Source organism: Mrakia frigida (assembly GCF_051309035.1).
Source record: "Mrakia frigida strain ATCC 22029 unplaced genomic scaffold BDY24scaffold_20, whole genome shotgun sequence".
Taxonomy (NCBI): Eukaryota; Fungi; Basidiomycota; class Tremellomycetes; order Cystofilobasidiales; family Mrakiaceae; genus Mrakia; species Mrakia frigida.
In genome coordinates, this window is record NW_027481261.1 from 385,959 (window position 1) to 409,949 (window position 23,991).

Consider the following 23,991-nt stretch of genomic DNA (forward strand, 5'->3'; position numbering starts at 1 on the left):
TTGATTGGAGGTGGAAGGAGCCATCGGAGGTGCCACGCAGAGTGAGGGAAAGGGAAGGGAAGGGAGGAGGAGAGGGTTGGAAGGAGGAAAGGGTGAGCTCGCTCGTCGGCTTTTTTTGGACCTTTCGAGCGGCGAGAATGTGTTTTTCGATCCCTGTTCAAGAAGCGAACTAGCCTGCCAGAGAATAACGCACAGAACGAAGCAGGTTTTGCTTCGATAGGAAAATGTTGCGAGGGAGAGGGAGGGAGGGAAGTCCTCGAGCTCAACACCTCGCGCTCGATCTCCTCGAACCGCCACCCACCCCTTCGACAAAACCTTCCCAAATTCCGAACTTTCACTTCTATCATCCCCTCGAGGGACCTCTCTTCTCGTAACCATGAGCAGTCGACCATCTCTCCCTCCTTCGTCCTCTCAACCTCCTTCCTCGCATGCTCCTCCACCTCTCCTCCGAGTGCGACTCTCCAACGTCTCCGCTTCTATGGTCCCTCCTCTCTCAGATCTCGATCAGATGTCGTCCACCTTCTCACCAGAGTTGTCTCGAGGACACAAGAAGAGCTTCTACAAGGTCCCGATCATCAAGGTCTACGGAGTTACGGAGGGAGGACAGGTGAGCTCGAAGGGAGAAGGAGAGGTGAGAGCTGAAGGACAGAGCGAGCTGACCTTGGGTCGTTGTCCTTGTCGTTCTTCTTGCAGAGAGCCTGCGTGAACATACATGGAGTCTACCCTTACATCTACATCAACTACCCCAAAGATCTCAGTTTGAGTCCGGAAACAGGTTCGTCGCCCATCAACATCCGGTCGTCCACCTCTCACTCCTGCGAGCTCACCTCTTCCCTCCTCCCTCCTCCCTCCCTCCCTGCTTCCTTTCCTCCCCTTGACCTCAGTCTCGAGATTCATCAACAAGCTCGGAGCAGAACTCAACCTCGCTCTCGCCAAAGCACCAGCCGAAGGAAGACCTCCAGGACCTGGGAACGACTTCAACCAGAATCGACCTTCCTCCTCCAACGCCAACGCGATCCAGTCCATTCGACTCGTCAAAGGAACTCCCTTCTACGGCTACCACGTCGGATTCTCCTACTACCTTCGAATCGCCTTCCTCAAGCACAGTCACCGATGGACGCTCCTCAAGGTCCTGGGAGAAGACGGTCTCATTCGAAGGAGGAAGTTCGAGGTCTACGAAGCTCACCTCGGCTTCGTCCTTCAGTTCTTGTGTGACTTTGGACTCGGAGGATGCGGTTGGCTAGACATTCAGGATGCTAGATTCAGGGAGCCCTTGCGTGAGTCCACCATTCATGGTCGAAATCCCAAGCAGGAGCAGGTCTGACTCTTCTCTGTCCTCTCTCCTCTCAGCTCGACCTCTTCCCGGTCAAGACCCTCGTTCTCAACTTCGTCTTCCCTCCCACCTTCGAAAATGGACCTCAGTCAACATCCCTCCCCACCTTCTTCACCCTACTCCCTCTCGACCAGCTCGTACTTCTCGCTCAGCCATCGAAATCGACATTGACGTCACCTCCATCCTCAATCGTCTCCAGATCTCGACGCGCCGGCTTCACGACGACTTCATCGAGCTTCGTTCGGGTCTTCGTTCGGACAAGAAGCTCATCGATTCCCTCGAGGAGCTTTGGGAGGACGAGAGGAGAAGAAGGAGGGAGGCTGGGAAAGTGGACGACGTTGGGTTGGGGAAGCTGAGTTACGGAGAGAGGGAAGGGAAGGCGGACGAGGTCCCTGGGAAGGGAGTCGGTTGGAACAGTGAGCCTCGTTGGTGGGAGGATGTGAGGAAGAGGATCGAGCAAGATACGAGGAACGGGAAGGGTGGTCTGTCGTTCGAAGGGTTCTTGAAGGCTGGGGAGAGGGATATGACAGATGAGCAAAGGGAGCAGATGGAGGTGAGTTCGAACGCGTCCTCTTTTCTGCGTCGATCCATCCTCTGACTCTACCTACTTGTCTTTTCGTTCTCGCTGCCAGCTCTTCATTCCTACATCGCTCGAAGCCCTCACCAAAGGCTGGCGAGAAACCTCTCTCCCATCTCGAGCTCCTCCTCCCGATCCTCTCCTCTCCCAATCTCTCCTCTTCCCGTCCACTCCCTTCGCCTCTCAACGGATCTCTGCCAGCCCATCCGAAGCCGCCTACAACGCCAGCTCCGACGATGCATCATCCACTACCAACTTACGAATCGACGAGGGAAAGGTCGCCGCTGCTGCTGCTCGAGCTGCTGCTGAGGAACGAGAACGGGATCAAGGAGACGCCGACGAGGATTGGGAGACGAAGGAGGAGAGGAGGCTGAGAACACTGCTGAAGATCGCCGACGAGGAGGAACCCGCGGCACCTTGGGCTGGAGATGGAGGATTCGAGGAGTACAAGGAGATCAGGATGAGTCAGAGTCAGGGTGCGAAGGGGAGAGGGACGCAGAAGTGGGATCCGTTTGAGGAGGAGACGTGAGTGTCTTTTTTCTCCCTCTTGTATCGATTCGTTCGACTGACTCGGACTTTCCTCTATCTCTACCTGTCTCTCTTTATCTCTTCAGACCATCGAAACCACCGAATCGTGGAACCACCTCCACCAATCGAACTCCTCCTCCCCTCGTCGCCGCTCCCTCTTACCCTCACGCCGACCTCTACAACCCGAACTCCACTCGAGAAGAACGGAAATCTCGCTCTCCCGACTCTCCAGCTCGACCCAAGCATCTCTTCCTCAGCCCAGAGAAGTCGAATGTTCCGGCCACTCCCAGTCGTCTCCGAGAGGTCGAGATGGCGATGAACGAGTCCGACTCCAGCCTCGAGGACGTCGACAGCAACGCGGAGAGCGACGAGGACGTCAAGCCTGGAGACGGAAGTCCGAAGGGGAAGAGGAAGGGAGGGAAGGTCGTCTCAGCAGGTCGCCGTTCCGGGAAATCAGCCTCGAGGACAGCAGAAGCAGTCGCAGAAGGATCGACGCGTTCGTCTCAACCAGCATACAAACCTCTCAGCCAACTCAACCCTTACTCCTTCGCCTTCTCGACCTCCTTCTCCACCACTCCACTTCCTAAGTCGAATTGGAATCCTCCTCTCGACAGCCAAGTCAACGGAAACAACAAGCGTCGTCGTCCTCGTCCTCTCGCTCGCTCGCCTTCGCCGTCCATCATTCCATCTTCGGAGGACGTCGCCTCCTCGGACCCAGCTATGGAACCCACTCTCCTCGTCGCTACCCAGATGGGCACGGCTTCGCAGATGGTTCAAGAGTCGCAGGCAGGCAACTTCACCCCAACGCTTCGTTCGAGCCTCGCGTCAGGTCGTCTTCCCTCCTCCGTCTCAGCTAGTCGTCCGTCGAAGAGGGTCAGGATCGAGGAATCGGCGTTCGACGAAGACGAGGAGGAAGAAGGGATAACCTCAGCTCAACCTCGAGAGGTTCGGAAGTCGTCGAGACTCTCGCCAGTAGAAGACGAGATGGAGGACGAGAACGAGATCGAGGTCGATCCCGACTCCCTCGTGTCGACAGAAACCCTCCAGTCCTCCGCGTCCGACTCTGGATCCTTCCCTAACCCAGCTTCGTCATCCCAGCAGCATCAACCAGCCCCTTCGTCCTCTCTCCCCATCCTCTACAACCCTCTCTCCGGCCCTCCGTCGACCTCCTTTCTCCTCAAAGCTCTCGAAGAAGAAACCAAGAAACAACCTCGCGTCGACATCGAGTACCAGGAACCCTTCTTTTCGGATCCCAAGGATATTCCGAAGAAGGCTAGGGAGTTCGGAGGGCAGAAATGGGTTCTTGGTGGGAAGAAGGAGAAGAAGCAGGAAGAGGAGCAGGTCGTCGAGGAGTTTAGGTTCGAGTCGAGGTTTTGTGAGGGGTTGGAGGATATTGGAGTTGGTGGGAGGGGACTGAGAAAGAGGGTTGTTGGAGATGAGGGAGGCAGGGTTCTGGGATGGGAGCTTGGGGAGAGAGCACCGTCGAGAGGGGAGGTTCAGCGGTGGGTTGAAGAGGAGGTTGAGCCGGAGGAGAACAGTGAGTTGTTCGATGTTTCTTCTCAGTTTCGAGACGTCGAGAAGCCTTTACTGATGCAAGTCATTTCCGTCTTCAATTCTGCAGGGAGGAAGAAGGTCTTTGCTTCTCAGGTACGTTCTTGATTGGCGCACCCATTTCTCGACGCGGCTGACTCGCTTTCTCTCTTTTGCTTTCAGATCGAGGGACCAACTCAGAAGAACACCCAAGGCTTCAAGTTCAGCCAGATCAGCGAGGCTTCTATCTCGAGGGAGAAGAGGTTCATGTCCGTTCTCAGTCTCGAGATCATCGGTTCGTTCTCTTTCACTTCTTCCCGCTCTTTGTCTCCCTCCCTCGTTGACCGTCGTTCTTCTCATTCACAGCCATCAGCAAGAACGGTCTCCTCCCCTACCACAAAGATGACGAAATCATCGGAGCCTTCTACTGCTTCCAAAGCGACGGAGAGTTCCCCGACAACTGCAAGATCCCTGGATGTCACGTCGGGATGATCCTCCTCTCCTCCCTCGACGCGTTCACGACTGCCTCGAAGTCCCCTCCTCATGGAATCGTCCCCGAAGGAGCCGACAACGAGCTCGATCTCATCCACTGCATCGTCGATCTGGTCAGGAGGTTTGATCCGGATATCCTGAGTGGTTGGGAGGTTCAGTCGACGAGTTGGGGATACGTCTCGAGGAGGATGCAGGTTTATGGGCGTGAGTCTTCTCGTCTCTTCCGTCTAATTGGGGATCTTATCTCTGATCTCTGACCTTTGCCTCTTCAAATTGCAGAATCCCTCCCTAGTGAACTCTCCCCAGCGACTTGCCTCGACGCCAACGACGGTCCAAGCCAGTACAACTCGGATCACTCGACGGACTTCCAGGTCGAAGGTCGACACATCTTCAACCTCTGGAGGCTGCTTCGTGGAGATCTCAACCTCAACCAGTACACCATCGAGAACGTGGCGTTCCATCTTCTTCATCGTCGGTGAGTCCGTTCTGTTTTCGAGTCGCATCGTCGAACCCTCGACTGACCTTCGTCCTCTTCGAACGTCCGTCTAGAATTCCCAAATACACCCCTCAGACTCTCTACACCTTCATTCAGTCCGAGACTCCAGCTCAACAGATGAGGGTGCTCGACCACCTCCTTTCGAGATCGATCATGGTCATCGAGATGCTCGATGTGGCCGAGTTGGTCTCGAAGAACGCGTGAGTTCTTTCTTCTTCCCTCTTCTCTCTTTCCGTCGAGCCAATATTGAGCCTGGCCCTCTTTTTCGAACCTCAGCGAGTTTGCTCGAGTCTACGGAGTTGACTTCTCGGACGTGTACATGCGAGGATCCCAGTTCAAGGTCGAATCGTTCATGTTTCGTCTCGCCAAACCCGAGTCGCTGCTCCTGCAAACTCCTTCGAAGGACGAGGTCCGTTCTAGTCTTCTTCTTTATCTCTCCTACTTCAAACCTACACTGATCGCTCTCTTTCTTCCGCGATTCCTCTAGGTCGGAGGTCAAGACGGAGCCGAATGCATCCCTCTCATCATGGAACCTCAGTCCTCCTTCTACAAGGATCCCGTCGTCGTTCTCGACTTCCAATCTCTCTACCCCTCCATCATGATCGCTTACAACATCTGCTACTCGACCTGCCTCGGACGAGCGGATCGTGTGGTCGACAAGGAGGGGAACCCGACGGATCGATTCGGATTTTCGAAGCATGAGTTGATTCCTGGAACGCTGGAGCTGCTCGAGGAGTATATCACGAGTGAGTCTTCGTCTTTCATTGTCTCATCCCCGACTGATACTGATAGAGCCGCTTTCTACCCAGTCTCTCCGAACGGGATGATGTACGTCAAGCCGAACGTGAGGAAGAGTCTGCTGGCGAAGATGCTCGGAGAGTTGCTTGACACCCGGGTGATGGTCAAAACCGCCATGAAGGGATACAGGGACGACAAGGTTAGTTCGGACCCCATTATACCCATTCTTCTTCGAAACTGATCTCGCTCTTCGTCCTCTCTCAGGGTCTTACTCGAGTTCTCAACGCTCGTCAACTCGCTCTCAAACTCCTCGCCGTTCGCCCTTCCGCTCTGTCTGTTTTCATTCGAACCAACTCTGACTCGCTCTCTTTTCTCTTTCAGAACGTCACTTACGGATACACCTCTGCCAGTTTCAGTGGCCGAATGCCTCACATCCAAGTCGCCGATTCTATCGTTCAGTACGGACGAGAGTCTCTCGAAAAGGTGAGTCGACGCGTCTTCCTTTCGGGAACTTCCTTTTTCAATCTGACTACCCTCTCATCTCTTCTCCAGGCTATCGAGCTCATCGAATCCAACCCACAGTGGCGAGCCAAGGTGCGTCGATCGTCTCGTCGTCGCGTCTTCTGCCTCCGTTGATTGTTCTTTCTCCCCTCCCTTGCAGGTCGTCTACGGAGACACCGATTCGCTCTTCATCCACATGCCTGGTCGAAGCAAGGACGAAGCTTTCCTCCTCGGGAACGAGATCGCCGATGCTGTCACTGCTCGAAACCCGAAGCCGATGAAACTCAAGTTCGAGAAGGTGAGTCGCTCGTTTCTCCTTCCTCTTTCCTCCTCGAACGACGCTGACAGGTCGCCCTTCTCTCAGGTCTACCTCCCCTGCGTGCTTCAGTCGAAGAAACGATACGTCGGATTCAAGTACGAGAACCCCGACGACTTGGAACCTGTTCTCGAGGCCAAAGGAATCGAGACGATCAGACGAGACGGAATCCCAGGTCAACAGAAGGAGCTCGAGGAGTGCATCAAGTGAGCCTGCCCTCTTCCTTCTTTCTTTCTTTCTTCCCAACTGAATCCTGACAAAGGTTTCATCCGTCTGTTTCAGGATCCTCTTCCGAACTCAAGATCTCTCCCTCGTCAAGAGCTACCTCTACCGACAGTGGACGAAGATCATCCAAGGCAAGATCTCGATTCAGGACTTCACCTTCGCGAAGGAGGTTCGACTGGGTACCTACAGGTTCGTTTGCAGTCGATCTACCCTTATTTTTCGATCGGTTGACTGATCTGAGCGTCCTCTTTCCTTTCACCAGCGAGAAGAGTCGACCTCCTCACGTCATCGTCGCCGCAATTCGAGCCGAGATGGATCCTAGCGACGAGCCTCAGTACGGGGAACGAGTCCCCTACATCATCGCCGAAGGAGCTCCCGGAGAACCTCAGTACAAACGAGCTCGACAACCTGAGGACTTCCTCGCAGATCGGTGGGTCCTCGAAATCCTCTCCGACGCGTCTCGAACCTCTCCTGACCCCTGCTTGGATTTCTGTTCCTCAGCCACCTTCGACTCGACCATCAGTACTACATCAAGAACATTCTCATCCCACCTCTCTCGAGGGTCTTCAACCTTCTCGGGGCCGACGTCTCTCTATGGTTCCACTCGATGCCCAAGAAGAAGTGGATCGCTCCCGCTCCGTTTGGTACGCTCAGTCCCAAACAGAAGGACTTGGACAGGAAGAACTCGAAACGGACTCAGTCGCACATGACGGAGTTCTACGAGAGCAGCATGTGCTTCCTCTGCGGAACGTCGACCCAGTTGGGTGAGTCTCAGCCTCTCTTTCTTCCTCGTCGTCCCTTCGTCTTTCGGTCTGACTCTTCGTTCTCCCCTCGTCCTGTAGTTCCCGCCATCTGCAAATCATGTCGATCCAACCCTTCTCTCATGGCCTACAACCTCCTCGAGAAGGTCCAAGCAGCTCAAGCTCGACTTCGTTCAACTCAACTCGTTTGCTCGTCGTGCACTTCAACTCCCGCCGCCGAACCCGTTCGATGCGAATCGCTCGATTGCTCGATCCTCTACGCCAGAGTGGGAGCTTCTCGTCAAGTCGGAGATCTCGAGGGAGTGGGCGAGTTTGTGGCGAACTTTGGGGACGAGGAAGGAGGAGGAGGACCGGTTGTGATTGATGGGTTGGATTGGTGAGGGAAGAGGAGGGGAGGGGGAAGGAGACGAAGTCGGCTTCGCTGTTTGATCCATAGCCTATATTTCTTTCACGATTTTGAATGAACTTAACGTCACTGAACGGAAGACAAAGTCGTCCCAGAGTCGGCGCGGGAACAGCTAAACCTCGACGCGTCGACACCTCAGCCATCCCTTCCCCATTTCTGCCACTCAACCGCACATCGAGAGCCGGGAACGAGGAATGTATGAGAACGGAAGAAGGTGGTCAATCGACGAAAGCATATTTCTGTGAAACAACGACCGAATCCCCTCCCCACGTCGCCAACTGAATCAACGAACGACCTATCCTTCACCTTCCAATCCAAACCCTTCACCCCTTCTTCCTTGACCTTCACTACCAGCCTCTGAACCGAAAGTCACGAGCCAGCTTCAGATGTACATAATTTTTTCCTTCATGGCCTTTTTTGGGCCGAGAGATCGAAAGGGCCCTCGTCATCGTCTGTTTCGATTTCCTCCAGACCTCAGATTTCCTCTGCCCCTTCTGTTTCCCTCCCATCCACCACACCACCTTCTCCCAACTTTCACCCACACTCACCTTCTACCCTCTTTCTCACCTATCTATCATGGCTGTTGAAGATCACGTCCGACGAGGCCACCCTAGTCAGTCCAAGCTCTACTCGTCCTTGTTGATTCCTTCTTCCCCTTCCGCCGCTTCGTCTGACCTTCCTCTCCTTCTCGCCTTTGCTTCCTTCCCTTCCAGTCACTTTCGGAGTTCTCATCATCTTCACTATCATCGAGGGAGCTATCTCTACTTGGCTCGTCTCGACTTATAACAAGAACGGAAACTGTACGTTCCCAACCTTCGCCTCTTCGCCCTTGTCTCTCCCCTCCTTCCCTTTTAGTCCGAGCTCAAACTGATCCGATTCCTCCTGCCATCCACTTTCTTCATTTCCCCACAGACCCTGGTCGAGAGGTCAGGGATAGGTCTAGGTTCCTCTGCTTCCTCAGTTGGTGGACTCTCTTCTTGTAAGTCTGGCCCTCAGCAACATCGTCAACCTCATCCGGAAAAAGTCGCCCCACGAGCTCCATCTTCCCTCCCTCGTCTTCGCTCCCTTCTCGCTGCCTTGACCTCGAGATGCACCCACTGACTCACCTACCCTTCTCTCCGCCGTCCTGTTTCCCTTTTGTGTCTTCGTTCCCTACAGCTCCATCCTCTACCTCGTCTTCTTCCAGGTTCGTCATTTCGTCGTTTCCCTGTTTCGTCCTTCCTTTCCCTGACATCTCCCTCCTTCATCTTTTCAGATCGCCAACTCGTCTCCCGTTGCTTCCATTGCTTCCCACGGAACCTGGATTATCATCACGTACGTCTCGAAGCAAAAGACCGGGAGCTCGATGATGGGTCGAGGGTCGATCGTGGGCTGACTCTCATTTCCTCCCCTTCGTCCCCTTCTCCACCTTTCCTCCCTCTTCTCTGCTGCTCCTGCGACTTCTACCTCTGCTCTCTACCACAGCTGGATCATGTGGACTGTGCGTTTCCTCCCTTCCTCCTGGACTTTCTCGCTTCCTCTCCAGTCGAGCTCAAGCTGACCCTTTCCCTTTCGCCCTTCGCGTCGACTCTTCCTTCCTTCCCCCAGGTCGGAGCCGCTACCATCACCGCGACCTTCAAGGGAGGCCTCAACTGCGGTATCGAGGATGCTCTCCTTCACTGTGGTCAGCTGAACGCTCTCGAAGGATTCGCCTGGGTCAACTGGTTCGTTCCTCTTCTTTCTCTTCTTGCCTTCTCTCCTCCAACCCAACCTCACTCTTCCTTCCTTCCTTTCTTCCCTCAATCGTCACAGGATCATCATGACTTTCCTCCTCGTGGTCATCATCCTTCTCGGAGCCAGGGGTCTTCGTCGAGGAGACCGATTCTCTGGAGGACTCATCTAAAAACGGAAAACGGAACCGACCCGCCTTCGAACTTCTCCTCCTCTCTTTTTCGCACCTTTTGGGAGGGAGAGATTCAGAGTGCCCACAGACTTTTGCTCCTCGACTATCTACCTACGTACTATCCGTCTAATCCAAATACACTCGCCTTTGTTTATAATTCGTTCGCTCGCTTGCTTAGCATTTGCTGCTTTCTTCTCCCCCTTTAATCTAATCATGAGCGTTCACACCTCGAGACGCGATGGAAAGTCGAGCGAGGGAACTGTCGCTTCGCATCTTGGTGGTTTGGGTTCTGCTTGACTAGGTAGAGCAGCGGGAAAGAGCGGAGGGGGAGGAAGGTGAGGTGAGATGGAACGATCCGGACGGGACGCGCTCTGCTCTCTCGAACGTGGATCACGAAAAAAAAAGTCATGCAAAGTCGTTAGATATGTAAAAGTAAAAGTAGAAAGGGAAACGCGGGCTCAAAACATGTGAAATCTTCGACTTTCTTCCTTCTCGAAAAACAGATCGGTCCCTCCTCAGCAAACTCCCTTCCTCCCCGCACCCCTCTCCTCCACCTCAACCCTCCTCGCACTCGCACACCCTTGACCCTCAGCCGTAGCAGCCGCAGCGGCTCTCTTCCCTCCTCCTCCTCCCCGCCAACTCGTCACCCATCCGGAGAGACCTTCTCCTGGTGCTGGGTGGATCGTCTCGACTTGGTGGTGGGTGATGAGCGCTGTGAGAGGGGAGAAGGTGTAGAGGTTGGCTGTTCGATTCGGATGGACGAAGAGGGAAGGAGTAGGTGTGTCAGTTTGGGAGAAAGGAAGGAGGGAAAACGAAGGAACCGACGCGACGCGACTCACAAATCGTCCACTCCCTCTCGATTCCTTCCCCTCCTCCGAGCAAGCCACCTTCCAAACTAGGAAGTCTCAACTTCCCTCCAACCTTGACTCTCAACCTGACCTTCCTATCCAACCTAGCCTTGTTGATCGATCCAAAACTGCCCTCCTTCTTGTACCCTCCAACCAAGCCAGCTCCTTCTCCTCCTCCCTCTCCGCCGTCCAACTCTCCTCCCAAACCCTCCACCTTCCCCTCTCCACCAGCATTAGAATCCTCCTCCAATTCCTTCCCGGTACTCCCAGGAGGCAAGATCGTACACCTCTCCACCCGCACCCACATGTCGGAGAGAAGCAAGCTCAAACTCCTCCTCGCTCCTCCAAAGACCAACCCGTACACGGTCAACCCGTGGATTTCCTCGAGACCTCCGAGCGGGATAGGAAGGGAGAGGGTGATGTGAGGGTGGTAGATTTCGGGAGGGAACTGAGGAGGAGGGTTGGGAGGGAAGAACAACGGGAGCGTGGTGTGAAGATGGGCGAGGGAGAGGGAGAAGTGCGATTGCCAGAGGGCGTCGCTGAGAGTTGGTTGGGATGGAGATCCGTTTGGGTTTGAATTTGGGTTTGGGGTTGGAGGTGAGGAGGAAGAGGAAGCGTGCTGATGGGAAGAGCGAGATGGTTCGTTGGACGACGACGACGAGGCTTCGGAGTTTTGTGGTTGAGGAAGCGTTGGAGTGAAGAAGGTTGCTGGAAAGGCTAGAGGAGATTTCGGAGGTGCCGAGGAGGAGGTCGGGAGGGGATGAAAGTTGGTTCTAGATGGAAGAGTGAGAGGGAGGAGGAGGGAAGAGGGAGCGGGTGGTGCGAGGTGATGAAGCTCGGAGGAGGAGGAGGAAGGACTGAGGGAGAGGAAGCGTTTGAGGGAGAGTTTGAGCTTCATTTTCGGGAAGAGCGAAGATAGGGAGTCGTTGGAAGGTGCTGGCTATGATTGAATAGAGAGGAAGAATCGACGGTCAGGTCAGGTTTCGTCTGAGCAAGAATCTCGGAAGGTGTTCGGGATCGAAGAGTGTCGAGCTCAACGGATTCCGTCCAGATCGTCTTTTTCCCTCGTTGAAGCTGCAGAGATACACAATATACTTACCTGAGCGACTGAAGGAAGCTGAGAGTTGCAGAACTCGTTCGGTGGGGGTGGTAAGATTCTGTGAAAGAAGAGAGCCAACCGGAAGGGAGGAGAACGTCAGGTCCATCGGACTCGAAGTCGTTCAAATCCTGCAGCAGAAGCGTCGGAGACTCGAAGAAAGCGTTGATCAAAGAGTCCATATGTCTTCTCCTCGAGAGAAGGGCAGATTTTCACTCGATCTCGAAGCCAAAAGAAAGAGAGAGAGGGAGCTGAATCCAACTTCCTTCCGTCGACTTCATCCTCCTTCCTCCCCCAAAAGGCATGAACCACCTTCCTGAACCTCGCCACGTCGGATTCGACCAGTCAAAGAGACGAAATAAGGACTCACTCTCAGGCGGGAGTGGAGTACTCAAACGAGCGGTTGTTGGCGAAGGGCAGGTCTGGAAGAAGAGAAAGGAAGAGGGAAGGAGGGAACGACGTCAGAGTCAAGCTCAACAAGTCGAGGCCCTCGTCGTCTGTTCACCCTTTGAGGGATATGGTAGGAGTCGAAGAGACTCACGAGGAGGCTTGTATAGGTTCAGTGGATGGAGGGAAGAGGGAGAAAATGGGCGGTCTCAAGAGGAGAAGGGAGTGAGGGTTGGGAGCAAGAAAGGAAAGGGTGATGAGCTCGATCCAAAAAATCAAGTCAGCCCTCGGCCAAGGGTAGTTTTTTCTACAACTAGGCTTTTTGTTGAAGGAAAGAGTGAAACTTTTCATGAAGGACTCGGCCGATCCCTCCTTCCTGGTAGACTCTTCGAAAGGAGGGAAGGCGAGAGCTAGAGGGGAGACGCGCGACGAAACGCCTTGTCAAGTAACCCTTCCTCGTTCGTCTGCTACAGTCTTCGGAGCACGATGTTAGTTCTCGAACCTCTATATTACATATCAATATCAGCATCTGAAACCCAAGCTGAAGTCCGTTCTTCCCAGCGTCAGAAGAACGAGGGCAAGGGAGGAGACGCGTCCGCTCGACTGCTGGGGCGAACCTGATTCTTTCTTCAACGGCAAAGATTTTCACTCTGCATATTTCCAAATTGACCACAATCCATCTCATGCTTCCTTCTCCACTTATCTTCCCTTCCAAACAGGAGATGGTCTGGTAGAAAGTGTTGACGGACGGGTCAGCGACTGCGGCTTCAGCGAAAAAGTGCTGAACGACGAGGCCAGCGACCTTCAAGGGCCGTTTCTTTTCTGACCAGCATCCCCCCTTCTCGCCCTTTTCAAAATGGTACATCCTCCTTTCCCATCCTCAACCTCCGCCTCGCTTCTACGGTCACGGACGTACCACACACTTGCCAGGGAGGCCGCCTAGGGAGGGAAGAAGAGAGAGGATGGAAAAGAGGGAGGGGACTGGCTCGAACAAACGTTCCGCTTCCCTCTCTGCTCGTCTTGGAAGGGATGGATCTGGGAGGGTGGGAACGAGGAGGGTATGATCTTACGTTGAAGGGGGAACGTTTGATCCTATAGGTTGAAGTGGGTTGAAGCTGGAGGGAAGGGGAGGGAGGAAGGAGGGAGGGAAGAACAGAGACCTCAACCTCCCTGCCTCCCTTCCCCTCTTGGACCCTCCTTCACCTCGTCACCTCCTCTCCTCCCAACTCAACACTCCCTTCATCGCATCCTCAACATCCTACACCTCCTCTCCCACGCCTCTCGCCACCCCTTCTCCCACTACACACCTCTCCCTTGGTCCTGCTCCCCGTCCGTTCAAAAGATCGTCGAAGCTCATTCCCGTTCCGTCTCCTTCTTCCTTCCCTTCCCCTACAGCCCAAGGAGATCAGCGACATCAAGGAGTTCCTCACCATCGCTAGGCGAAAGGATGCCATCTGTTCGTTCACCCTTCCCTCTTCTCGGACGAGCTCAAGAATGGGTCGAACGAACCCCCTTCGTCCTTCCGTTTCGAGCTGACCTTTTCCTCTTCCTTCCTTCGTTGGCTTTCGTGTTCTATCAAAACAGCGGCCAGGGTTAAGAAGACCGTCTCCAAGTCTTCCAAGTCCAAGACTCCTTCGGTGACCAAGTGCGTATTCCTTCTCGTTGCCTGTTTCGGAAGGGATGTTGAGCTTTGGTTTCGGGAAGGAGGAGCGGTTTTGTCTGACCTTCGCTCGTTTCTCCTCTCCTCCTTCCAACTTACTCTCTCCTCCTCTCTCAACCAACCCACCTCATCAACAATCGTCTCGCCTTCTTCTCTTTTCGCCACTCTCCTCCTCCAACTCTCAAACCCAAACCTCACCTCCCAACTCAACTCAACCACCCTCCTCCTTCCTCCTTCAACCTCACCTCGCCCTTCCTTCCAACCCAACCCAACCCAACCCTCGCCTCGCCTCCACCCCTCCAGGTTCAAGATCCGATGCTCCCGATACCTCTACACCCTCTCCATCTCGGACCCCGAGAAGGCCGCCAAGCTCCTCCAGTCCCTTCCCCCTGGCCTCAAGGTCGAGGAGATCGGAAAGAACGGAGCTCCCAAGAAGAAGTAAATCAGACTAGCCTTGAAGGGGCTCTGGTTTACGGGGTGGAGGATGGACGACGGAGTTTATGCGTATGAACGTCTCGGACTAGAATCTCGTGGGGATGGGAGAGGGAGAGAGGAGAGCAAGGAGAGGAGAGAGGGAGGAGAGGTTGCGGAGGGCAAGACGCTCCGGCTCAGTAAGAGGACGGGAGTACGAGGGAGGCAACGAACGTGACGTCGTACGAGACTTCAGTGCTGAGAGGCTGCTTCGAGTCGACGAGGTGAGCTCGTTTGAGAAGGCGACACGAGGGTGAGCTCGACGGCCGCTTGAGTCGCTCCCCTCCTTCGACGCTCGTGAGACCTTGTTCATTCACCCTCCGAAGAGCGAGAGATCACGCCCGACCCCGTGAGAGAATGAACTTGAGGACAGAGCTAGTACCCAGTCGACTTCGAGTCAATCAATGCTCTTCACACACGTCTTCGAGCGTCGTCTCTCGTTCGCTGTCGTCCGTCTTTATCGTCGTGCTTCTCGCTCTGCCTCTCCCTCCCTTCAACCCTGAGTCGTTAATCTAGTTAGCCATTTCATTTCCTCTCGGCCCTTTCCTTCCTTTTCAACCCGTAGATACAACGTCTCGTTCTCACCTCAACCTCTTGCTCGTGTCTCGTCGTCTGACGTCTCCTCCTCACCCCCGAACCGTTCCAGTTCCAAAGCGAGAGAGCTTAGAGTCCTCGATAGGTAGTGACCTGAGCGGTCATCCTGGTAGTCTGTCCGGCGGTGAACTGAGGGAAGAAGAATGGAAAGGGGCGTCAAAGGGGGAAGATTGCGAGAGAGCCGAGAGAGGGAGAAGGAAAAGGGACGAACGCCAGTCATGCAGCTTTAGGATGGGAGGAAGACCAGAGGTGGTCAGTTCGAGAAAACCATACGATGAGATAGATGTTGAGGCTTACCTGTCGTAAGTGTAGTCCTGTTCGGAAAAGAGAACGGAGGAGAATCAGCAAAGATGGAACGAGCGACGACACGACGTGACTTCATCCCCCTCGCTCTCTTCTCTCCTGCAAGTCTCTCCGGTGATGTATAGGTGCAAGACGAACCATGTAGTTTGTGATAGGGTCAACTCCTCCGCCTGAACAAGTATCCCTCCCAGTAGGGCATCTGAAAACGTAAAATGGAGAAGGCGACGCGTCAACACTCTCGACGAAGTCATGTTGGCTTCAATACTCACCCGAAAGCCTCCGAAGCCTCGGGCTGTCAAAGGAAGAAGAGACGAAATGGGTAAGTTAAGATAACTTGAGGGAAGAGAAATGAGTGGGGAGACAACGAACGGGAGTGTCGGCAACTGGACAATGAGATGCGTGAGTTTCGATGAAACGAAGGAGCAGAAGACACAGAAAAACCTCACCTCCGTCTCCGGTTCCAGTGCAGCCTCCCTGGAAGGTGTGATAGCTGTGGAAAAAAGAGAGGAGGGCAGGGAAAGTCAGCTTGCTTGAGGAGAAGGAAGCCGCGTCGAAGCGAACAGGAAAAGAAAACGAACAGTCCGAGCCTAAGATAGAAACGGGGTAAGGAAGTCAGCTCGAGGAATCGCAGAATTACATTTGAAGGAGGAAGAAAAGGCAGACTAACCAGTGTCCGATCTGACGAGGTTCGAAAAGCGAGAAATGAGACCGCGACGATCAGCTGTTCGTTTTGTCGCGTTTCTCTTTAACGCCCACCGAAGTGATAGCGTTACACTTACCTCGTGAGTAGCAGTCCTTCCTTCGTTGTAGTTGGTGGTAGACTGAAAAAAGAAACTCGAAATGGTCAGTCAGGACTCAGTTTTGAATCAAACGAACAACACGACGAGACGACACGAGACTCACTCCTCCGGGAATCGAAGAATAGAGGAACACAACTCCGTCGTCGGTAGGAGCACTGGCGTAGCTAGAGGGGAAAGTGGCGTAACTGTAGATAGAAGGCGAACGACTCAGCATGAGAGTCGAAGAAGAGGACAGGCGGCAACGACGATGCGTCTCGTTTCAGTGACTCACCCGAGAAGACTGAAAGGGGACGTACAAAACGTGGTCAGATCCAGCTCGAAGACAACGTAAAATAGGGGAGCACTCACCCTTGTCCCTGCCCCGTAGCGAATCCGACGGTGTACCTGAAGAGGGAAGAGCAGCGAATGGGTGGAAGCGTTCAAGCGACCACACGAAGAACGGACGGAACGAAACTCACAAGTTCAAAGTCGCAGCAGTTCCCTTCCTGAGAGCCTTCTTCATTGCAGTCCTGTATGAGTCCAAGAATCAGCGAACGAGTGATGAATAGAAAGCAAGAGAGAGCCTCACTGGTAAGCACTGGATAAGCGAACGAAACACACCGTCAGTCCCTCGGATCTCTTCGAAAAACATCAACACCGACGAGGACTCACAGTCCATCACTGTAAGGCGAAGCAGTATTGAACCAGTTGGTGTTGGTGGTAGTATCGGTTCCTGCGAGGGTGAACGAGAAACCCCAGGAAGCGAAATCTGCGTTGAGGACCGAAATCTGCGACGCGATCTGAGCGGACGTCAAAGCTCCTCCGGAAGCAGCAGCTGTCAAACGTAGACACGGTCAAGCAGTCAGTATGGAAAGGAGAAGGTAGAGGAGGAAGGTACGTCAGACTCACTGCTCTTCTGGATCACGTGGAAGTAGACTTTTGAGGAGAAGAGATGGAAAGCGAAAGGACGCGGGGGAGTCGTCAGGTTCGGCTCGAGTCGAAGAATGAGAGTAATCGAAAAAAAGACTCACCTTGGATGTTCTACAAGTCCAAGTCTGCAAGCGAACGAGATGTATCAGCTTCGACTCTCTCGAACTCAACCGAAACGAGACCCACCTTCGTCGCCCTCTTCTGCACCTCCCCAGCCGCATTCGCAGCCTCAATCTCAGCGACCGCTTCAGCACTGATGAAAAGAAGAGAGTGTTAGGTCAAACCTGGGTTGTTTCTTAAAAAGAAGAAGAGAAGAAGAAGAAAAAACATACATTACAGCCTCAACCTCCATGTCAATCACGTCCAACGCGTTCCCGCACTTTCGAGGATCGCTGACCTCGCTGGGAGCTGCAAACGCAGTCCTACCGAGAAAGAGGAGGAGAGAGGGGAAGAGGGTTGAGATTCGCATGTTGAGTAGGGAAGTGCGAAGGAGGGGAAGGGGAGGGGGTGAGGGTGAAGGGCAAGGAGGACTCGACGTGGTCTGTTTTCTACCTTTCCGCCAAACGGCAAACGCACGGATCAGTAGAAACCCGACGACCCATGCTGCACCCAGGTGTCACCATGCGATGTAGAACTAGCTCTCTCCGAAGATAAGGAACAAAAACGTCCTCGTTGTTGTTGGAGAACGAAGCTAAGGAGGTCGGGGGTCGGCATGGCTCTTTTTTTTTGTTCGCGGTCAATCAAGGACGAGTCGGAAGCTCTTTGACAGGCTCATATGAGGTGGGGAAAATGGGCTCGTATGGCGCTTGGTAACCATGATGATGATTGGTGGTGGTTTCAGGAGAAAGGACGCGTTTGAGGGCGGTAAGTTTGAGGAAAGAGCGGAGGAGTTTGGGAGGGAGCTCGACCCAGGCTGGAAGGAACAGGAGAGAAGCCGCATGTGTTCGTGCGATGGCGATGAGCGAAGGAGAAAGAGGGAGGGAGGGTCTTGGTGAGGTTGGGAGGAAGACGAGGGAGGACGGGAGGTCGAAAACACTTGGACGTGGGCTGAACGACGACTCGGACGAGCGAGGGGGGATCTGCTCGTCTGGAGAGATGCGATGGTATGGAATCTACTCGAAGAAAAGTCTGTGAGAATCAGGGCCAGTCGCTTCCTTGTCTACCTCTCCCACTCTTGCTACGACTCCAAGACGACCCAAACGAAGCAAAGCGAAAGAGCTCATCCATCCCTTCCCGTTTCCCTACTGCTCCACCTTCGCCACCTTCCTCTTCGGCGGCACCAACAACCCTTCCACAATCTTCATCATCTCCTCCTTCTCCTGCATCCTGTACTCCCCATTCCAACTCAACCCCATCCTCGCCAATCCCCTCGCCGCCTCCCTGCTTCCCCTCGTGCTCTCCTCCAACCCAACCCCATCCTCCACCGTCTCCTTGATATCCTCCCTATCAAAGAACCTCTCGTACTTCCCCAACCTCTCCAGATCCCGCTCCCTCATCAGACCTTCCTCGCCTCCAACCTCCTCCACCAGCTCGCGAGCAGCTCCGGGATCCTTCTCGAACTCGGATCCGAGCATCAGATCGTACGTCTTCATGCGTTCCTTGATGAGGTCGAACCTGGGTCCCTGGAGTTTCTCGGGGAGGAACTTGGCGAGCGTTCGGTTGTAGAGCATGGGGAGGGAGGACTTGCCCGCGTAGTGCTTGTTGGCGAGGATCATTTTGGCTTGGAGAGGCGTAGGGGGAGGGAACGCTGGCGGTGGGGTTTGGGAGAGGGGTACGTCCGAAGGAGTAGCGAAGAAGTAGTCGTTGGTAGCGTAGAGGGTATCGAGCGAAGGGAGCGTCGAAGGAGCGTACTCGGGGACGTCGGAAGGAGGTCGAACGACGACTTGGAGACGAGCAGAGGAACCTCCTCCTCCTCCTCGGATGGCTCCTCTGCCTCGAGCACCACCTCGAGCTCCTCCTCTAGCACCTCCCCTTCCTCGATCTCCTCCTCCTCCTCCTCCTCGAACGCTGAACCCGCCTCGTCCTGGACCTCCTCCTCCTCTTCCTCCTCGGGCAAAGGCACCACCCATGCTGTTGGACTGCAATCCTTCGAAAGCTGGAGATCGAGCGTTCCTTTCTCGACGTTCGTTGGCGAGTTGAGCAGCTCTGGAAGCCGAAGCGAGGGCGGGTTTGGAGGAGGACGAGTCGTCGAACTCGAGGTCGTCGAGAGCGTGGTCGAACTGGCCAGATTGAGGTTGGGAGGAAGAAGAGGAGGACGAGCGAGCGATGGTAGATCGAGAGGAGGAGGAGGAGGGTTGGGAACGAGGGACGTCTGTAGAAAGAAAGAAGAGGGAGAGGAGGTGTGAGTGAAGGGAGACGAGAGAGAGAGAGAGAGAAGAGAAGGAGATCCAAAGGAAACGGAAGGAGGAAGGAGTCGAGAACTGAGAAAGAGGAGGTCTAAATCAAAAGCTCACCGAGTTGATTGATAGCACCGTTACTAGTTCCTCGTCCAGCTCCTAAATCAAGAGAACTGAGCGCATTCGAAAACGAGTCTATAGAGAAGGGAGAGGAGAGGAAAGGATCAGCTCTCAGCTCGAACGGAAGGAAGGGAAAGAACGGAAGGTCGAACTCACTTCCTCCTTCGAGCTTGGGTATCGAACCTTGGAAAGCCCGACATTGCTGAGAGGACACCCGAGAGGGTCGAAGAGACCGAGCAGAAGCGAAGAGCATCCTAGGAGAGGAGGGGAGGAGAGGAGAGGGTCGTGGGTGGAAGGAGAAACGATGAAGTTGACCTCGAAGCTCGACGCTTGAAGGGAAAAGTGACGAGATTTAGATTTAATGGTCTCGAGATCTCGTCGTTCTCGAAACACTCAGATCTTCGAGTAGGTCGAATGGACTGAGGATGTGTGGCTTGCTGGTTCGAAACATAGTAGAAAAGGATAAAGTGAAAAGCTGGTCTCTCATCTGTCAAGCAATCGCCTCCCTCTCTCTCTCTCTCTCTCTCTCTCTTTCCAAATCCACACAAGAAAGAAAAAACATATATGACTCTTCAACCCCCCCCAAAAAACCTCAAATCAATCTACTCCTCCTCCTCCTCCAACCCCTCCCTCGCCTCCCTCAACACCTCCTTCATCAACCCTTCGACCTCCTCCCAACCCTCCCTCTTCTCCCTCTTCGCGTCCCTCACTCCCTTCTCAATCAACCCCCACGTCTCCGGCTCCGTATGCGCGTCCACCCATCTCGCGTACTCAGGCTCCGACCAGTTGTGCAGTTGATGCGGTAAGGGCAGAGGAGAGCGAACGAGGATGTGGTGCAGGACGATCAAGGGAGGGAGAGGGGAGGTGTTGGAGGAGTGGGAGAGGGAAGGGGTGTCGAGGAAGAGGAGCGGACTGCGCGGGTGGGTGTAGAGGGAAATGGGTCAGTCTACGAGAGACGAGAGAGAGACTGAATCAAAACCATCAAAGGAGAAAAAAGAGAGGACTCGAAACTCACCGCAACGCTCTCAAACAAAGATAATCCTCCCCGACCTCCTGAAGCTTCACCGAACTCTTTCGATCGTTCCCTCCAGCAGCAAGTAGGAACGTCTCGAGCGAAAACTCCAACTCCGTCATGTCGCTCGTGAGCTTGAGCTTCCCGCTCTCTCCCAGAGGAGTGACGATGGACGCGTGAAGGACGAAGGTTCGAAGGATGTGCCGGACGAGGTTGAGCGTCCTGAATCGTCGTCAAAAGTGAAGCGAAGAGGAAGGAGGAAGAGACAGAAGAAGGAAAAGCAGAGAAGGAGGAGTTCAGTTCGCTGAGGAAGAGAAAAAAACGACGACGACAACGACGACGAACGAACGAAACTCGTTCCGAAAACAAAACACACGACTCACCACTCCTTCTTCAACACCCCGACGTTGTACGGCGCCAACACCTCCACCCTCACGAACGTCATCTTGTCCATCAGATCCTTCATGTACGGACTGCTCCCTCCCATCCCCGCCGCCGGATCCGACAGCTTGCTGAAATCGACGCGGTGCAGACGGCAGATGATGGAGCTGAACTCTCGTCGGATGGCGGTGAGGAGAGCTTCCGAGTAGCGGGTGTAGAGGGTTTTGGTTTCCTGTTATCCGAAAACCGAAAGAACAAGGGGGAGGAAGCGTAAGTGAGAGGGCTGAGAGGGGAGAGAGAGAGGACGACGAGGGAGGAAGGAGAGGAGAGGAGAGGAGAAGGGAAAGGAAACGAACGGCGATAGCAGGTCTCAGAACGGAAAGGATTCGATCGTTGTAGGATTCCTCGACTTTGAGGATGGTGCTGTAGCAGTGGTAGAGAGCGCTCGTGAGTTGAGCGTTCAGACTCAGAGACGCGTTCCCTCCCGGTCCGCTCAAGTTCGTCGCCGAGTTGTCCTTCACGTACTGTCGAAAACAAACGAAACCCAAAAAACACCACCTACAAGTCAGCTACCCCATCCTCCTTCCTCTCCCATCGATCGATCGATCGCTCGCAAGACTCACCAACCCCTCCATCCTCGTCGTGAACGAATCCAACGTCGCCGCCACGTTCCTCGCCACGCTCCTCAACAGCAACGGATCAAACTTTGCCGAATCCAACTCGTTCGCCATGATCCTAGCGATGGTGATCCCCTCCGTCGATCCAGGCGGACTTCGGGTCCCTCCAGCGAGAGCGGTAGCGACGACTTCGTTGAGGCGGGAGGTGGAGCGGGAGAGGTAGAGGGATTCGAAGGAGATGATGGAGCGGAGGATGAGGACTGTTTCGGGGCTGGGTGGGTGGGTGGGTGGGAGGGGGTGGGTGGGTGGGTGAGAAAGGAGGAGCAGGAGGTGGGTGGGTGGAGAGAAGAGGAAGAAAGGGGAGGAGGAGGTCAGTTCGGAGAGGGACGAAAAGGGGAGGAACGACGAAAGACTCTCTCTCACCTCTGGTGATTCTGAGTATAAACCGTATCGGTATGCACCGCGATCTTAGCGAAGAACTGATGGAACAGACGAAGCAGACGAGGATAGCCAACACTGAGGGTTTGCTGAACGAAGTTCGAGTCTGGGTTCGAACCGAAAACGAAAACAAAAGCGTCAGCTCAAAGTCTCGTCAGGTCAAGTCTCGTCTCGTCTCGACGCGTTCGGGAGAGCACAAAACTCACTCCTCGACGCTTCCTTCGACTGAGCCTCGAACGTCTTAGCCAACGTCGTCCAGAAGGTGAAGCTAGGCTTGTTGTCGAGGACCTGGACGAGGAAGAGTTAACGGGTCAGTCAGATGAGCTCGAAACTGGAAGGGGAAGGAGAGAGAGAGGGAAGCTCGTTTCCTGACCTTCATCGCCTCGTCGAGGAAAGGCACCTGCGTCGCCGGATCCTTCTTGATCCGAAGGACCTTCTCGAGGGTGTAGACCTGCGAAAGGGAAAGATAAGAGATCGAGATCAGTATCGAGCAGAGAAGAGGGTAAGGAGGGAAAACTCACCTTGATACAACACGAAGCCATGTCCTCAATCAGGTTCTCCAACCTCGCCCACAACGCACTCGTCCACTGCGGCGTCGTCTGAGCCGTAGGTTCGTTCCTTGCCGAACGAGCTTTGTACCCCGAGGCGTTCGAGGTCGAGTCTGAGAAAAAAAAACGAAAGGTTCAGTGGAGTTCTCGACGTCAAAGAGAAGGAAAGAAAGCGAAGGCGAGACGAACGAACCCTTGAGCCCAGCTTCCCTCGCTAGATTGGACGTATCAAACGTCTTCTTGATCCGACCTTCCACGGCATCGGTGAGGTCTGAGAGTAAGGAGCGTACGAGGGTGGGGAGGAGACCGAGGTTGAAGGCTGTTTGGAGGGAGGAGGCGAGGATGGTTTGGTTCTTTGAAGGAGAAGGAGGGAGGGAGGTCAGCTTGAGCTCGCGGTTTCCATCTCCCTTCCTTTCCTTCCTTTGATAACGACTCACCAAACCCGACAGTCCTTCGAATACCATCCCCTCCATTTCACTCGTGAGCTTCTCCTTCGAGACCTGTAGAACCGGTAGATATCTTGACACGTGGTTGATGGACGTGAGAGGGATGGGTTGGTCGGAAGCTGAGGAGCTCGGTGTTGATGATGGGAGGAGGAGTAACGAGTCTACAAGGGTCCCGATATCATCAACAAGACCTCTCCTAGTCAGCTCTACACTCTCCTATACACCTACAAGTAGAAGTAGACGCGAATGGACTCACCGAGCTCAGCAATACTCAAAGCAGCCTTGTTCATCCCTCTCTCCTTCCTCCCTTCCTCCCCCGAAGCTCCAGTTCCCACCACCACCCCCGTCACCTCAGCTCCCTGATGATTCTCCTCCCCCTCCCTCATCTCCCTCATCTGAAGCTCCAGTCTCCTCGCGACGAGAATGAACCTGTGCGTCCTCCTGAGCACGTCCGAAGCGCGTTGGAGGTGAGAGAGTCGAGTGACGTGCGTTTGGAGCGTTTGATGAGGGAGTCGGATTTTAAGTCGGAGTCTGGAAGAAATGAGAAGAGTTTTAGGAGGGTTTAGCTTGAGGAGATTTTCAAGGGAGGTAAGGAAGAGTGGGACGTACCGTTCTAAGGAGAGGGAGACTTGATCGAGACCGTGTCGAACTTGATGGAGGGAGGTCGAGAGATGGGTGGTGGTAGAAGCTTGAAGGAGAAGTTGAGCGTGATGAGTGGTGATCTGACTCAAAACACAAGGTATACATGAGTTCATTAAGTCCAGCAAGCAAAGAGAATCCAAACGAGAGGAAAGCTCGCTCGAAGAGCTCACTCACCTCCTGACGAAGTTGTCTCGTCACCTCCTCTATCCCAAAGTTCAACCTCGCCAACGCCACCGAGATGTCCCTCTCTCCTCCTCCCAACGACGCCTTCGCCACTCCTCCTCCTCCTAGTGCTGGAACGAGCGAGGACGAGGAAGAGGAAGGGACGGGAACGTAGGTCTCCCCAGCGAGGATGCTCGCAGAGAGGTCGTGAGCCGAGAAGCCTTCCTTCAGGTAGACGCTGTGGTCTGGGAAGAGGGACGGGGTCAGTAAGAAGGAGAATATAGAAAGTGCAGTGAGGGTGGGCTTTACCTAGGTAGGAATCGGTAGACATTCAGAACGGGAGAGGAAGGAGGGAGAGATGGAAGGCGTTTGGGGAGGGAGGGGAAGGGAAGAGGCGAGCTCATTTCGAGCTCGCTTCCAGAAGCGTGCTCATAAT

General features: G+C 54.3%; 7 protein-coding genes across 7 annotated transcripts; 3 read left to right on the plus strand and 4 right to left on the minus strand.

The window, feature by feature from the left end:
- Positions 1–267: 267 nt before the first annotated feature.
- On the plus strand, positions 268–7,971 carry REV3 (DNA-directed DNA polymerase). Its single transcript, XM_076644678.1, has 23 exons — positions 268–607; positions 694–775; positions 885–1,277; positions 1,351–1,886; positions 1,966–2,435; positions 2,525–3,975; positions 4,060–4,085; positions 4,152–4,263; positions 4,335–4,664; positions 4,740–4,935; positions 5,010–5,156; positions 5,233–5,365; positions 5,444–5,702; positions 5,766–5,893; positions 5,959–6,009; positions 6,076–6,177; positions 6,247–6,288; positions 6,356–6,493; positions 6,560–6,717; positions 6,794–6,925; positions 6,999–7,166; positions 7,238–7,500; positions 7,579–7,971. Exons 1-23 carry the CDS (start codon positions 377–379, stop codon positions 7,875–7,877), a joined length of 5,847 nt encoding a protein of 1,948 aa, XP_076495599.1. The 5' UTR covers positions 268–376; the 3' UTR covers positions 7,878–7,971.
- Positions 7,972–8,394: 423 nt separating this feature from the next.
- On the plus strand, positions 8,395–10,017 carry BDY24DRAFT_392909 (uncharacterized protein). The gene is made up of 8 exons (XM_076640987.1): positions 8,395–8,516; positions 8,617–8,703; positions 8,816–8,882; positions 9,062–9,089; positions 9,159–9,217; positions 9,368–9,383; positions 9,491–9,606; positions 9,695–10,017. The coding sequence occupies exons 1-8, from the start codon at positions 8,480–8,482 to the stop codon at positions 9,783–9,785; spliced, it is 501 nt and encodes a 166-aa protein (XP_076495600.1). The 5' UTR covers positions 8,395–8,479; the 3' UTR covers positions 9,786–10,017.
- A 283-nt stretch (positions 10,018–10,300) lies between these two features.
- BDY24DRAFT_416224 (uncharacterized protein) lies at positions 10,301–11,911 on the minus strand (the record flags this gene model as incomplete). Its single annotated transcript, XM_076643560.1, has 4 exons — positions 10,301–10,527; positions 10,625–11,573; positions 11,733–11,790; positions 11,883–11,911. 4 exons carry the CDS (start codon positions 11,909–11,911, stop codon positions 10,301–10,303), a joined length of 1,263 nt encoding a protein of 420 aa, XP_076495601.1.
- A 554-nt stretch (positions 11,912–12,465) lies between these two features.
- On the plus strand, positions 12,466–14,218 carry RPL38 (60S ribosomal protein eL38 RPL38; the record flags this gene model as incomplete). Its single annotated transcript, XM_076643561.1, has 5 exons — positions 12,466–12,495; positions 12,590–12,604; positions 13,512–13,572; positions 13,701–13,761; positions 14,080–14,218. 5 exons carry the CDS (start codon positions 12,466–12,468, stop codon positions 14,216–14,218), a joined length of 306 nt encoding a protein of 101 aa, XP_076495602.1.
- Positions 14,219–14,910: 692 nt separating this feature from the next.
- Positions 14,911–17,322, minus strand: BDY24DRAFT_416226 (zinc metalloprotease; the record flags this gene model as incomplete). The annotated part of the gene is made up of 20 exons (XM_076643562.1): positions 14,911–14,970; positions 15,053–15,065; positions 15,139–15,155; positions 15,283–15,343; positions 15,414–15,436; positions 15,514–15,527; positions 15,591–15,634; positions 15,723–15,731; positions 15,812–15,822; positions 15,924–15,965; positions 16,048–16,129; positions 16,216–16,224; positions 16,293–16,328; positions 16,403–16,453; positions 16,513–16,521; positions 16,596–16,758; positions 16,833–16,859; positions 16,955–16,964; positions 17,040–17,106; positions 17,186–17,322. The coding sequence occupies 20 exons, from the start codon at positions 17,320–17,322 to the stop codon at positions 14,911–14,913; spliced, it is 885 nt and encodes a 294-aa protein (XP_076495603.1).
- Positions 17,323–18,094: 772 nt separating this feature from the next.
- On the minus strand, positions 18,095–19,562 carry BDY24DRAFT_416227 (uncharacterized protein; the record flags this gene model as incomplete). The annotated part of the gene is made up of 3 exons (XM_076643563.1): positions 18,095–19,164; positions 19,307–19,384; positions 19,466–19,562. The coding sequence occupies 3 exons, from the start codon at positions 19,560–19,562 to the stop codon at positions 18,095–18,097; spliced, it is 1,245 nt and encodes a 414-aa protein (XP_076495604.1).
- A 349-nt stretch (positions 19,563–19,911) lies between these two features.
- BDY24DRAFT_416228 (Golgi transport complex subunit 5-domain-containing protein) lies at positions 19,912–23,886 on the minus strand (the record flags this gene model as incomplete). Its single annotated transcript, XM_076643564.1, has 15 exons — positions 19,912–20,221; positions 20,325–20,543; positions 20,705–20,934; positions 21,059–21,226; positions 21,326–21,590; positions 21,743–21,863; positions 21,964–22,045; positions 22,131–22,208; positions 22,279–22,418; positions 22,499–22,658; positions 22,743–22,912; positions 23,008–23,282; positions 23,361–23,473; positions 23,568–23,800; positions 23,865–23,886. 15 exons carry the CDS (start codon positions 23,884–23,886, stop codon positions 19,912–19,914), a joined length of 2,586 nt encoding a protein of 861 aa, XP_076495605.1.
- Between the last annotated feature and the right edge of the window lie 105 nt (positions 23,887–23,991).

Coding starts and splice junctions, on each gene's coding strand:
- BDY24DRAFT_392909 (XM_076640987.1), top strand. CDS start 8,480: ATGGCTGTTGAAGATCACGTCCGACGAGGCCACCCTA. Junction 8,517..8,616: donor CGTCCGACGAGGCCACCCTA/GTCAGTCCAAGC, acceptor CTTCCCTTCCAG/TCACTTTCGGAGTTCTCATC. Junction 8,883..9,061: donor AGTTGGTGGACTCTCTTCTT/GTAAGTCTGGCC, acceptor CGTTCCCTACAG/CTCCATCCTCTACCTCGTCT.
- REV3 (XM_076644678.1), top strand. CDS start 377: ATGAGCAGTCGACCATCTCTCCCTCCTTCGTCCTCTCAACCTCCTTCC. Junction 5,366..5,443: donor AAACTCCTTCGAAGGACGAG/GTCCGTTCTAGT, acceptor CGATTCCTCTAG/GTCGGAGGTCAAGACGGAGC. Junction 7,167..7,237: donor GAGGACTTCCTCGCAGATCG/GTGGGTCCTCGA, acceptor TCTGTTCCTCAG/CCACCTTCGACTCGACCATC.